The 15,216-nt window shown below is 38.1% G+C and overlaps 1 protein-coding gene across 1 annotated transcript in view; it reads right to left on the bottom strand.

The window, feature by feature from the left end:
* Window positions 1-14,596, bottom strand: part of LOC133617720 (serine protease 57-like) — a 25,990-nt gene extending 11,394 nt beyond the window's left edge. The window contains exons 1-3 of the mRNA XM_061977884.1: window positions 14,511-14,596; window positions 14,275-14,428; window positions 10,114-10,243 (exon numbers count right to left, since the gene is read on the bottom strand). Coding sequence (XP_061833868.1) covers window positions 10,114-10,243; window positions 14,275-14,428; window positions 14,511-14,562 — 336 coding nt within the window. The 5' untranslated portion in view covers window positions 14,563-14,596. The remainder of the gene's footprint in view (window positions 1-10,113; window positions 10,244-14,274; window positions 14,429-14,510) is intronic.
* Between the last annotated feature and the right edge of the window lie 620 nt (window positions 14,597-15,216).

Below are 15,216 nucleotides of genomic sequence, written 5' to 3'. Positions count from 1 at the left end.
AAATGTGTCCCGGGAGGTTTTCGGGAGAGGCGCTGAATTTCGGGAGTCTCCCGGAAAATCCGGGAGGGTTGGCAAGTATGATACTTGACATACTTGCCAACCTTGAGACCTCCGATTTCGGGAGGTGGGGGGCGGGGTTAAGAGGGGAGGAGTATATTTACAGCTAGAATTCACCAAGTCAAATATTTCATATATATATATATATATATATATATATATATATATATATATATATATGTGTGTGTATGTATTTGAAATAAATGACTTTCAGTGAATTCTAGCTATATATATATATTTATTTTATTATACACATATATATATATATATATATATATATATATATATATATATATTGTATGTTTATATATATATATATATATATATATATATATATATATATATATATATATATATATATATATATATATATATATATATATATATCAGGCATGTGATTTTTCCTTGTAAAGTCGGAATTCCGTGTTTTTTAATCTCGGGAAAAAAATCAATAATTATCTCCCGTTTTTCCGTTTTTTTTTTTCCGACCCTAAATCAAGATTCGAGACGTAGTTTATATTACGCCGTAGTTGATTGGTCGATATGTTCCTTGTGACCAATCAGGACATATGTTATGAATGATGACGTTAATAACGTCATCATTCATAATGATTAATACCGCCATTTTCCATATGTAAACGATGTCGGTTCTCGAGAGAAAGGACGCTTTACGAGTAAAAGACATTGATAAACCTGTCAAAAATAAGTTTCGATGGGACTGGATGGAAAGGGAAATCACTGATACTCTTGGGAAGAAGGAAGTTACGACTTTGTTCGGTGATTTTATTCGGAAAATCGATCGTCCCGGAAAGGTTTTGTGCACGTGGTGTCATGATAATATTGACTATGGGTCACGAGGTTTCAAGGCTTTGGAAGTACATACGAAACGCCAAAAACATATGAAACAACTTAAAGCAAGGTATGTTCTATTAATGATGTTTTCATGTCTTTAAACACTAAAATATTTTCTTCAAATGGTGCTGTCTTTGTTAATTTTAGCATGTTAAATTGGTGAAAAACCAGGAGCTTCGGGGGGCGTCGCCCCCCTTGTCCCCCCACCAGGGCACCTGGCTGGGGGCCTTCGTCCCCCAGACTCTTTTTCATTGTGGTCAAATCACATATATATATATATATATATATATATATATATATATATATATATATATATATATTTATATATATAGTATAGCAGTTGTGCACTGCACTCTCTAAAAGCCCTAGATGTTATTGTCACATATGCATGTACAGTAGATGGCAGTATTGTCCTGTTTAAGAGTGTCACAACATTGCTGTGTACGGCAGACGGACTGCTTTACGGTAGACGAAAACGTGACTGCTGTTGTTGTGTGTTGTTGCCGCGCTGGGAGGGTGTTAATGAAACTGCCTAACAATAAACCCACATAATAAACCAAGAACTTGCCCTCGATCATTCTACAGTTATAACATGATTGGGCAAGCACGCTGTTTATATTGTGGGAAAGCGGACGTGAAAACAGGCTGGCCGCTGTCGACACGTCACTCCGGTCCGCATGGAGCTGGAGGGGGCGTGGCCTCCAGCTCTGCCTAAATTTCGGGAGAAAATTTGTCCCGGGAGGTTTTCGGGAAAGGCGCTGAATTTCGGGAGTGTCCCGGAAAATCTGGGAGGTTTGGCAAGTATGATACTTGCCAACCTTGAGACCTCCGAATTCGGGAGATTGGGGAGGGTGGGGGGTGGGCGGGTTAAGGGGGAGGAGTATATTTATAGCTAGAATTCACTGGAATTAAAGTATTTTTTATATATATATATATATATTAGGGCTGCAACTAATGATTAATTTGATAATCGATTAATCTGTCGATTATTACTTCGATTAATCGATTAATAATCGGATAAAAGAGACAAACTGCATTTCTATCCTTTCCAGTATTTTATTGGAAAAAAAACTCAGCATACTGGCGCCATGTTATTTCAACTTGCCAAATAAAACAAGGAAAGTGTTACAAAAATGCACACTTTTGACACCCCTGCTATAGATAATAAAAAATTAAATCTGATAAATGTATCGATAAACAACAGAGCCTGGCGACGCATGCGCGGTTATCATAACTCTCTCGCTCTCTCTGTCTCTGCCCCTCCCTCACCAATGTTGCTGCACGCACAATTTGTTTTGTTTTTAACCCCTTCTTAACCCTGAACGTACATTGAAAATACACGCAACCCTAACTCAAAATGCCGGACATTTGAGGCATTTAAGAAACACCGCTCGCCAGCCCCGCAAAAGAGGACATGTCAGGTGAAAAGAGGACAAATTGTCAGGACCTAGCCCGGTCGCTGCTAGTCCTCTTTTGCTAGCATGCTAGCAGCTAACGGGCTACGATAGACTGACCATACGTCCTCTTTTCACCGGACATGTCCTCTTTTGCGGAGCTGTCAGGGCTGAGTTTCTTAAATGCCTCAAATGTCCGAAATTTTGAGTATTGTTTACACAACGTGCAGTACGCTACTTAATATGTCCGTGTGGAAACTTGTTCAGTACACTTCCGCACCGAAACGAAACCCCCGTACTGAAACGGTTCGATACAAATACACATACCGTTACACCCCTAATATTTTGATTATTGTTTCTCAGCTGTTTGTAAATGTTGCAGTTTATAAATAAAGGTTAAAAAAAGAAAAAAAAAACGTAGCCTCTGCGCATGCGCATAGCATAGATCCAACGAATCGATGACTAAATTAATCGGCATTTATTTTTATAATCGATTTAATCGATTAGTTGTTGCATATATATATATATATATATATATTAGTACAGTAAACAGTAATGAAAACACAGTTGTTCTACTAACTGTACTGTACTTGCTGCTTACTTAAAAAAAAAAAAAAAACACCTTTCACTATTTGAGTAGCTTTTGTTCTGCCATTTGAGTACTGGCATAATCCCAGGAATGTAGGCTCATACGACTTCTTTGTTTGTCTTACCTTTATTGCACAAGATGTAATTCAACCACACAACAGCTCCAATGTGTGTCTATCCCTTTTCCCGGCAAAAAATAAGTTATCTAATGAACAGGAAACTATACGTGAAGCTAGGCGAACACACGTCTACAACGCTAAATATATCCTGTGGTGTACCTCAGGGATCAATACTAGGACCTAAATTATTCAATCTCTATATAAATGACATTTGTAAAGTTACAAAAGATTTAAAGTTAGTATTATTTGCGGATGGTACAACAGCGTTTTGTTCAGGAGAGAACACACAGAAGATACTACAAATAATAACAGAAGAAATTAACAAATTAAAAAGATGGTTTGACATGAACAAAAACAGACTATCGTTGAATCTCAGTAAAACTAAAATAATGCTATTTGGTAACAGTAGAAGAGAAAGTCAAACACAAATACAAATAGACAGAATAGAAATTGAAAGAGTAAATGAAACCAAATTTCTAGGTATAATGATTGATGATAAATTGAACTGGAAATCTCACGTAAAAAAATATACAACATAAAGTAGCAAGAAATACGTCAATAATGAATAAAGCAAAACATGTTCTAGACCAGGGGTCCTCAAGTACAAATCTTGAAGGTCCACAAATGTTTTTTTTTTAAACAGGCTGGGTCCGTTTATTATCGGTCAAGCTTATATAGTAGCAGGAGGTAAGTAGTTTAACATTTTCTTAAAATTAACAAAAATAAAATAAAAATCCAATAAAATACATGAAATATTTTCTTTGAAACAAAAATAAATAAGAACTTTGAAAAAATGTGTCCTCTGCATTTGACCCATCCCTTGATCACCCCCTGGGAGGTGAGGGGAGCAGTGGGCAGCAGTGGCGCTGCGCCCGGGAATCATTTTTGGTGATTTAACCCCCAATTCCAAGCCTTGATGATGAGTGCCAAGCAGGGAAGAATGCTGGTATGAGCTTTTAAACATAACCCGTTAACTGCTGCCAATCAAATGGTGAATAAGATACTCTTTAGGGTTCATATGTTTGTAAATCTGACTGTGATGAAGTCAGTGCCTCACCAGCCATCAACCTCACCGCACGTTACTGCTCTGTTGCTATTTGTTGTTGTGTCATAGATTTAACAAAAATCTTGCTTGATGTTTCATATGACTTTTTCAGCCTCGTGATTTCTTTTTTTCTTAGCTCTGAATCATGAGGAAATGTCTCTTCAAATTCGCGGTGCTCTTTCAGATAGTGACGTTTCAGATTTTCACTTTTCACCAGAGCAACAGTACTGTTGCATATTAGACACATTGATCTGGTACTTGCAGTAGCTAGGATGAAAACATATTGCTCTGTCCATTCTTCCTTGAAACGTCGGTTTTCCCTGTCCACCTTTCTTTTACCAGCCTGAGCCAACTTGGAGCATGCCATTGTGATTTGATTCACATTCAGTGACTGACGAGTGAACAGTTAGCGAAGTAGCGATACGAGACAAAGGTTCCATGCACTGTGCACTGCATATGTGTATGACCCAGGTGGTAACAGCCTATCAGCGCGTCGTTGTGATCGAGATGACAACCCATACCCCGGAATTAGCCAATCAGAGTGGCGTTCTCTCGCTCTCTCTCTCTCTCTCTCTGAGAGAGAGAGAGAGAGAGAGAGAGAGAGAGAGAGAGAGAGAGAGGGACGGAGTGAGTGAGACACGAGAAGTGTAAACGAAACGTGGAGATATTTGACTAAAAACAACGAAGAACGTTGACTTGCGCTAGCGATAACTCACAGATGAATACAATTATTATATTTTTTTTTATAGTAATTATAATTATAATAATAAAAATAAAAATAAATAAAAACATTTTTTTTTTTTACTATAATTCGTGCTGGGTCCGGACGGACACGTCGCTGGGTCCGGACATGGACCGCGGTCCGCCTGTTGAGGATCACTGTTCTAGACAAAAAATCACTTCATATTCTCTACTGCTCACTAGTGTTACCATATCTGAGTTACTGTGTAGAAATATGTGGAAATAATTACAAAAGTACACTTCATTCATTAACGGTGTTACAAAAAAGATCAGTTAGAATAATACATAATGTTGGATATAGAGAACATACAAACCCTTTATTTATTGAATCAAAGATACTGAAATTCCACGACATAGTGAATTTGCAAACAGCTAAAATTATACACAAAGCAAACTATAACCTGCTACCCAAGAATATACAACAATTATTCTCAAAAAAAGAGGAGACATATAATCTTAGAGAGAAATGTAATTTGAAGCATTTGTACGCACGTATAACACTTAAGACCTTCAGTATATCAGTATGTGGAATTAAATTATGGAATGGATTAAGCAAAGCAATCAAACAATGTACTAATATGATCCACTTCAAGAAACTCTTCAAACTTAAAGTGTTTACAAAGTACAAAGAAGAAGAACCATGATAAACATTCTGAATTTATTTAATTCATCCATTCTTTCACTCTCAAAATAATCTTACTTATCTCATCATATGAAATGTAACTTACTTCACCAATTATTTATTTATTTATTTTTATTGTGATTACTTATGGAGTATATTGTGAATAAATTGAGAACAGGATGTGAACAAAAGTTTTAGCAACTGTTATGTAAAAGAAAAGGGGTAGGATTAAATAAGCTCTGCTTCTTCCTGTCTCCATTATTCATTGAACAAATTGCAAAAGATTCACCAACACAGATGTCCAGAATACTGTGGAATTTTGCGATGAAAACAGTCGACTTAATAACTGGCCACCATGCTGTCTCAAAATGTCCTCTACAATCCGTGACGTCACACGCAGGCGTCATCATACCGAGACGTTTTCAGCAGGATATTTCGCGCGGAATTTAAAATTGCACTTTAGTAAGCTAACCCGTCCGTATTGGCATGTGTTGCAATGTTAAGATTTCATCATTGATATATAAACTTTCAGACTGCGTGGTCGGTAGTAGTGGGTTTCTGTAGGCCTTTAAAAGACATTCATGCATTGGAGGCGCAGGCAGCAGCTCTAAAGAGGAGACAAGATGAGCAGGCAGCAGCTCTAAAGAGGGAACAAGATGAGCAGGCAGCAGCTCTAAAGAGGGAACAGGAGGAACAAGCAGAGGCCATAAGGAGGAAAAAGGAGCAAATGGAGTTGGATGCTCAAATAGCAGCCCACAATGCTAAATTGTCTGTCCTCCATGAAGCCAGTGTTTCTGGCAGGAGCAATAAGTCTGATGGAATGGAGTCCTATTATAGGCAAGTAACAACACTGAGAAAAGTGACTGCATAGGCTGTAGAACAACATCAGCAGTCTGTTAAAGCTGCTCCTTCAGAGCTTCACACAGCCAAGAAGGCCCCAAACAAGGTTCATTCACACCCTCAAACAAACCACTTCGCTCATCAACTTTGGATCCTGTGGAAAACCAATCAAGGCAACATTTACCTCAAGCAGCTCAATCATTTCAAGGCAATAACACAATACCAGGTGAATTCCACACTATATTACAAAGGCAAAATGAAATGATGGCACTCCTGGTTCAAGCACAAACCTCCCAATTACTTCCACACAGACACATTCCGGTTTTTGAAGGTGACCCATTGCAGTTTCAGGCTTGCATAAAAGCATTTGAGCATTGTGTAGAGGCAAAAACCAATGATTGTGGTGACTGCTTATATTATCTGGAGCAGTTGCAGCTGACATTTACCGCTACAGTGAGTTTTAAATTAGTAAGACAAAACGTCTTACTAATTAACATATTAAACAGTGGGCTTTCTAACAATTGGGAAGGTTTGTGTCATGTTTGTCCTCAGACAAAAAAGCATACTAAAACAAAAAAAACATATTTTTCCCCCCATCTTTTTCCATTTTCAATCCTTTTTTAAAAATGTTCCAGGGAGCCACTAGGGCGCCACTAAAAAGCCGCATGCGGCTCGAGAGCCGCGGGTTGCTGACCCCCGCACTAAGAGCTGCACTAGATAACAGGTTGACAGCTCATTGGCTGTAGCGCTGCTGGACTTAACTCTCAATCAGTTTGTGGTCGTTTGTTCGATCCCGGCATGTGAAGAGCTGTGGTTACGCGGGAGGACCACTGTTACACAACCGTCAAAGAATGCATATTTGTTTCTTTTGTTGCACCTTTTCTGCAAAAGAGCAAGGAAGTGGCATTAACACCCAGGCATTTTTTGCCACTCTTTTTAACACTTGTGTGCAACCGTAGGGCCCAAAGCAGGCATTATGTGTTCCTTATGTGATATGATTGTTCCGTTTCAAGGTTAGCGGTCTGAAATTTCGCCATAGTTTTTATTTTATTTTACATTTTTTATAATGTATCAGACAGAGGACCCTATTGTATTTGTAAGGTTTTATTATTATTATTCCGCCGCCTCTTTGAGCTGTAATTTGACCCCCTTAACATGCATCAAAACTCACCATATTTGACACACACATCAGGACTGGCGAAAATTGCCATCTAATAAAAAAAACAAACAAACCCCAAAACTCAAAATTGCGCTCTAGCGCCCCCTAGGAAGAAAACAGAGACAAAACTTCCTATAACTTCCAGTAGAAATGTCGTAGCGACATGAAACTAAAACTTCTATGTAGGTCTCACTTAGACCTACATTTCATACATTGACAACCTTCAGCAAAAATCAACAGGAAGTTGGCAATTCTCCCTTCAAAACAAAAGTTTTGTAAAAACAGTCACTTTTGCCTCTTTGAGCTACAATTTGACCCCCTTAACATGCTTCAAAACTCACCAAACTGGACACACACATCAGGACTGGCAAAAATTGTATCTTTTATTTTTCACCAAAACGTTGTTAGACTAGGACAGGGGTGTCAAAACCTACGGCCCGCGTGATGAGTTTGGCAAGTATTAAAATGAGCTGCTTTTTTATTTTTTAACGAAAGAAACTGCTGTTCTAAATGTGTCCACTGGATGTCACAATAGCAATTCTGTTAGGTAAGCAGACGGTTTATACCGTGGCTAAGCAAGAGGTACACAGTAAAGGGTGACTGCGGCTCCTCCTCCTCGACCCACATGAAAAGTAAAACCGCCGTTTTATGTCTTCTGTTTCGAACACATCGTAATTTGGCACCCTCGTTGCCCCAAAATGTCTCTGTCAAACACGAGAAAAGTGAAACTTACCCTTTTGAATAGTTTTTACCTCCGTTTCTTACGGTTTATTGAGTTAGCTCTGGATTGATACGTGGACATGACAAAGGAGGTATTTGATACCTAGAAGAGTTTACATGTTGTGTTTTTTGTTCAATCCCAGAAAGACTATGACTTAAAGTTTAGTCCTGGCTTTGTAGATACTCTGAGACGAAGTCTAAGCTCATTGTGTTTTTGAAACTGCACCAACGTCCTCAGAATTTTCAACAAACTTGAAGTGTTTTGTCCAGAAGATTATTTGTGATTTGTACGCTTTCATAATGTGCTTGTTCTATTTTTGGCCAAAGTAAAACAAAGAAAACAACCTGGAGTTGTCTATATTTTAAGGTTATCATGCCATGATTTTACCATTCCAGCCCACTTGGGAATAGATTCTCCTCCATGCGGCCCCTGAGCTAAAATGACTTTGACACCCCTGGACTAGGATCTAAATATAAAATATAAACACTTTATTTTCAGAACTCTCCAACCATTGACTAACTATGACTGCTACTTTTCAACAGACTTTATCATATATTAATATTTTTTTCCATGAAAAAAACGAATAATCTCATTCTTGCCGATACATTTAGGTATAACTGCGCCCCTGAGCCATCGGACAGCGCCAGAAAGCCATGAGCATAATCCTCAGAGCTTTGATAAGCGTAAATCACCCAAACTGCCATTAAACTGATAAAATGCAGTAAAAATGATCTTGGACTGTTGATACTTGGTAAATGTTTTATCTAAAGTACCATCACGGTGTACTGTATTTTGGAGTGAATTTTTCAGTCAAAGTCTCCTGGCTCATCTATGCATTGACATATGCACTAATGGTAAAACAACACACGTCTCCTTTTTTAGGTAAATGAGCATGTCCAGTCAAAATAAAAAATCAAGTTGCCCTCTAATCCAGTGTTTTTCAACCTTTTTGGAGCCAAGGCACATTTTTTGTGTTGAAAAAATCCGGAGGCACTCCACCAGCAGAAATCATTATAAAACGAAGTTGACAATAAAAAGTCGTCGTCCCAATTGTTGGATATGACTTTAAACCATAACCAAGCATGCATCAATATAGCTCTTGTCTCAAAGTAGGTGTACTGCCACGACCTGTCACATCACGCCGCGATTTATTTTGAGTTTTTTTTTGCTGTTTTCCTGTGTGTAGTGTTTTAGTTCTTGTCTTGCGCTCCTATTTTGGTGGCTTTTTCTCTTTTTTTGGTATTTTCCTGTAGCAGTTTCATGTCTTCCTTTGAGTGAAATTTCCCGCATCTACTTTGTTTTAGCAATCAAGAATACTTTCAGTTGTTTTCATCCTTCTTTGTGGGGACATTGTTGATTGTCATGTCATGTTCGGATGTACACTGTGGACGCCGTATTTGCTCCACAGTAAGTTTTTGCTGTTGTCCAGCATTCTGTTTTTGTTTACTTTGTAGCCAGTTCAGTTTTAGTTTCGTTCTGCATAGCCTTCCCTAAGCTTCAATGTCTTTTCTTAGGGCCACTCACCTTTTTGTTTATTTTTGGTGTAAGCATTAGTCACCTTTTGACCTGCACACTGTCGTCCGCAAATGTGATCACGACAAACCATGTTCCCGACATCTACAAAGTAATTAGCTACTTGCTGCCACCTACTGATATGGAAGAGTATAACATGGTTACCCCTGTCGAGCTCTAGACAGCACCGACACTCAACAACAACACCTAATTTGCAGATTATTACGACTGGTTTGCGAAAAATATTTTTCACCCAAATAAGTGAAATTACATATTCTCCCACGGCACACCAGACTGTATCTCACGGCACACTAGTGTGCCGCGGCACAGTGGTTGAAAAACACTGCTCTAATCTATAGGGACTTTACTGTAAATATCAATGGCATGACATTACTGCTGTTCCATTTCTAAATAGAGCTCTTCTTGGGGTAAACGTTTGACATAAGAGTAGTTTTATCCTCACCTTCAGGAGCATGATGTCATTTTCATGCCCGTCGTAGTCTGGATGGGGGATGTCTCTGGCTGCAGTAAACACCTGTGTGTCGGGCTCATCACCTGTCAGGGAGTCCACTCCAAGCACCACTGTATAAGTCCTGGAAAATGAAATTTTTGATACATAGTCAGAGCTGACACTGAGACCTTACTTGGAATTAGAGATAAATAAGAGGATTGCAATAAGGACAAATAATAAATAAGTCAACTCTGATACTTAAAGGGCAACATTATCACCAGACCTATGTAAGCGTCAATATATACCTTGATGTTGCAGAAAAAAAGACCATATATTTTTTTAACCGATTTCCGAACTCTAAATGTGTGAATTTTGGCGAATTAAACGCCTATCTATTATTCGCTCTCGGAGCGATGACGTCAAAACGTGACGTCACATCGGGAAGCAATCCGCCATTTTCTCACTTTCGTCGGTGTGTTGTCGAAGGGTGTAACAACACGAACAGGGACGGATTCAAGTTGCACCAGTGGCCCAAAGATGCGAAAGTGGCAAGAAATTGGACGAAATTTGTTCAAATTCTGAGGCTGTGGGGAAAGCCGACAAAATGGTCAGTCGTTTGTTCCGCACACTTTACCGACGAAAGCTATGCTACGACAGAGATGGCAAGAATGTGTGGATATCCTGCGACACTCAAAGCAGATGCTGACATCAACTCCAAAACTGGACAGATCAGCTTTCAGGAAAAGAGAGCGGATGAGGGTATGTTTACAGAATATATTAATTGATGAAAACTTTATTCATTACTCGCGGTTTTACGTAAATTATTATACATAAACTGTGTTTACCAATAATTTAGCTTAAAAACATTAATTTTTTTCAATCATTCGAGTACATTCGGGTAGTCTTGTGTAATGCAGTATTTTGTGTATATTTAGGTATGGTTAACCTGAGTGCTGAAATCGTGGAAAAATATATGTTCTTAGCGCGCCTGAAATGGGCTGTCTGAACTCTCAAAGTGCATGTTGTTGCCAAATGTATTTCATATGCTGTAAACCTAGTTCATAGTTGTTAGTTTCCTTTAATGCCAAACAAACACATACCAATCGTTGGTTAGAAGGCGATCGCCGAATTCGTCCTCGCTTTCTTCCGTGTCGCAGGCTGTCGTGTCGTTTTCGTCGGTTTCGCTTGCATACGGTTCAAACCGATATGGCTCAATAGCTTCAGTTTCTTCTTCAATTTCATTTTCACTACCTGCCTCCACACTACAACCATCCGTTTCAATACATGCGTAATCTGTTGAATCGCTTAAGCCGCTAAAATCCGAGTGAATCCGAGCTAATGTCGCTATAGCTTGCTGTTCTTTCCGCCATGTTTGTTTGTATTGGCATCACTGTGTGACGTCACAGGAAAATGGACGGGTGTATATAACGATGGTTAAAATCAGGCACTTTGAAGCTTTTTTTAGGGATATTGCGTGATGGGTAAAATTTTGAAAAAAACTTTGAAAAATAAAATAAGCCTCTGGGAACTGATTTTTAATGGTTTTAACCCTTCTGAAATTGTGATAACGTTCCCCTTTAAAAATATCTATTAAAATACACCCCTTCAAGCAACCAACTTAAGAATGCACTTTGATATCTTTCACTTTTTTTAATTAAACATCTTAAACTATTGCAATGAGGGTCAAGATATACTGATTTACTAAACATACAACATTTTTTGAATAACCTTTTATTGTTGTATGTTCGATCGCCGTAATCTTCCTTTTGTAATGTCACATATATTATATGTTTGGTTGGATATTTAAAATAAAGACAAGAGGCAGGCTGCCAATGCCCCCCCCCCCCCCCCCCCCCCATGTCTAACTTTGAACACTCATAATTTTAAGCATAAGATAAAGTACAAATACATTTTCAATATGTTCAGCTCTGTTTTCACATATTGTGAAATTGTGAAACTAAATATAAATGAAATAAAGTGGAAATTGATGGAGTATATGAAACTAAGTTCTTGGGAATAACAATGATGTTGAAAACCGCAGATTGAATATATAAAGGGAAACAAATCCAAATCCATTGCTATTCTTTATAAAGTAAGACACATGCTGAATAAGCCATGTCTGCATATGTTATATTATTATTTTATTTTTCCATATCTAACATATTGTGTTGAAGTTTGGGGAAATGTTCAGTGTTGGGTTAGTTACTGAAAACCAGTAACTAGTTACAGTTACTAGTTACTTTATTTCAAAAGTAACTCAGTTACTAACTCAGTTACTTAAACCAAAAAGTAATGCGTTACTGTGAAAAGTAACTATTTAGTTACTTATATATATTTATTTTTATTTTTTTAAGGCCCCATTTAATGCCCTTTTAGCCTTCATTTTAGTACTGTTATTGCACTGGAGAATAATACAATCTGTTGATCAACTTGACATGCATTTGCATCACTGAACTCTGCTAAGCAATGTGCTCTACATACAACACACAAAGACAAAGATATGTTTTAAAGGGCCAATTTGTTTCGGACCAGAACAAATTGACAAAACTATTTTAAATAGCTGCAACTTAACATACATAAGTAACAAACAGCATAATAACAATAGCTGTAAAACAAGAAAGGCACACACTACATACATAAAGCCTAACCAGGCGTTTTCTCAAGGAATTCTGAAATAAAATCATGTCTGAAGCCCAGAACACTCTACACATTTCCCCACTTAGTTTAGAGAAAAGGAAATATTAGCCTGGCCCACTAGTATCCCTCTTTAGGTTTGTGAACTTTATAGTCTAAACATTTAGAGTGATGTGATAATCAAACACTCTAAAAGTTTAAAATGAAAGAGTATATAAGAGAATTGACAGAGTGTGTGTACCTTCAGTGTGCAGTGCCTCATTAAAATCCAGCCGCTGTTGGAGGTGGAGGTGAGTGTGTGTCTCTTTACTAGCTTCGTCGAAGCATGTTGTTTTTGTCGCTGTTTCAGCATATTTGAAACTTACATTCAGCTAAAATGTTCTTTTCTTTGTGGTCGATAAAAGAAACGTACTGAAAATATCTCCATTTTAAGAAACTCTGCTTCGGGGTTCGCCATGACGTCTTGATAGTAGACACAGACACGCCCCCTCCCACACACACACACACACACACACACACACACACACACACACGTACACACAGACAGCGCGCTGCGCAACTCTTTTTTGTCGCCTCTACAGCAGCGCTGCAACACTCAGATCTTCTCAGTTTCTAGCCGATACTACATAAAAAATAACGCAAAATAACGCAGTAACGCATCATGTAGTAACGGTAACGGAGTTACTGAATATAAAAAATAACGCGTTAGATTACTAGTTACCGCCGATAGTAACGGCGTTACAGTAACGCGTTACTTTGTAACGCGTTAGTCCCAACACTGGAAATGTTTATAAAACAAACAGACCCAATAATTAAACTTCAAAAAAGGGTAATTAGAATAATACACAAAGTGTGCTACTATGAACCTACCAATCCATTATTCATAAGTTCTAATGTGTTCAAATGTCCAGATATTGTGTGTTTAAAAACAACGGACATTGTGTTTCAAGTAAAGGACAGCCTTCTGGCTTGTATTCTTAGGTTATTTAAATTAAGAGGAGAAAACTATATTTTACGGGTCATATTGACTTTTGAAATATGTAAAGTAAGAATGAATATAAAATACAAATGTATTTCAGTTTTAGGAGTTAAAAGGTGGAACAAGCTCAGTGATGAGTTGAAGACATGGAGTCCTTTGTTAAGGTTTAAGAAAGCCTTGAAAGGTGAAATAATGGAAATTATAAAATATAGCAATGATTACTTTAATCCCATTGATTTTTTTTTAACGTTGATGTTCCAGGCAATCAAATTTTCAGTGAATGTATAGGATAGGCAAATATAAGCTATGGCTTCAGCCAATTCCTTTTTCAGTCATTCTTTTTCTTTTTGTGTATGTGTATGATTGTTAATATGTATAATCTGTGCTGTTAAATTGATCACACAAAAAATGGTTGACAATATGACTGAAATAACCTCATTTCATTCATTCATTCATATTTTGCTTTATCATTCAAAGTAATACTGTACAATTGTATCGGTTTTTAATTGTATTTTATTTTTTGTGTTTTTTTTGGTGTAGATTGTCGGTTGAATTCTTACCGACGTAGCCTGCAGTGCGCTGCCGTGAGGACAAAGTCTTCTCTGACTAGCAACCCGCCACAGACGTGCTGACCTTGAACTTGCAGCGAGGCCATGTAGGGGCGCGAGTGTGAAGGAGCGTCCCTGCCCCCCACAATGTGAGTGCCATCAGCACCTTAAACAAGCAAAAAAACCAACAACACATAAAATTACTATTTCATAACACTTTTATTTTGGTTAAATAAATTAAAGCTCACCATTTAGGACGAAGAGGAGCAGCAGGGTGATCGCCCGCATTGTCAAATGCATAGTGAGCTCTCACTCTTCTTCCTATTATTTCAAGTGGGGGATTGGCACTAACTTTGTGGTTGTTGCTTCAGTGCATTTACCAACATGCTGTTGGTAAATGAATGGCAACACACAGCCGGGTGACACAATTCGCTGCATTGGAACCTCTAAAGTTGCCTTTAAGTGATTTTTTTTTGTATACCTTATAGTGCCACTGCCAGTTATGGTAAAAAAAAAAGAAACCGTATGATGATAACCATAGAACAGGACATGTAACTCACTGCCACATCCACGAAAGGGTCTGGGCGCTGAGGACAATAAGCAATGTCATCCATTGAACAAGTCCGTTATAAACATTACAAACCAAAAATTGCATCGGTCGCCCAGGGGGGGGGGCCCCACATCTGCGGTCCCCTCTGAGGTTTCTCATTGTATCCCATTGGGTTGAGTTTTTTTATTGCCCTGATGTGGGATCTGAGCTGAGGATGTCATTGTGGCTTGTGCAGCCCTTTGAGACACTTGTGATTAAGGGCTATATAAATAAACTTTGATTGATTGATTGATTGAAAAATGCTACGTAAATATTTATATTTCCTCTACATTATCGGTCTTCAAACGATTAGCACTATTATTTTGTTTTTGTTTTGTTTTACACAGTTTAACTTATTTCTAAAC

Source organism: Nerophis lumbriciformis, linkage group LG18, assembly GCF_033978685.3.
Source record: "Nerophis lumbriciformis linkage group LG18, RoL_Nlum_v2.1, whole genome shotgun sequence".
NCBI classification, from domain to species: domain Eukaryota; kingdom Metazoa; phylum Chordata; class Actinopteri; order Syngnathiformes; family Syngnathidae; genus Nerophis; species Nerophis lumbriciformis.
The sequence above is the reverse complement of the archived record's forward strand: the minus strand, read 5'-3'. Positions and strand labels throughout refer to the sequence as shown.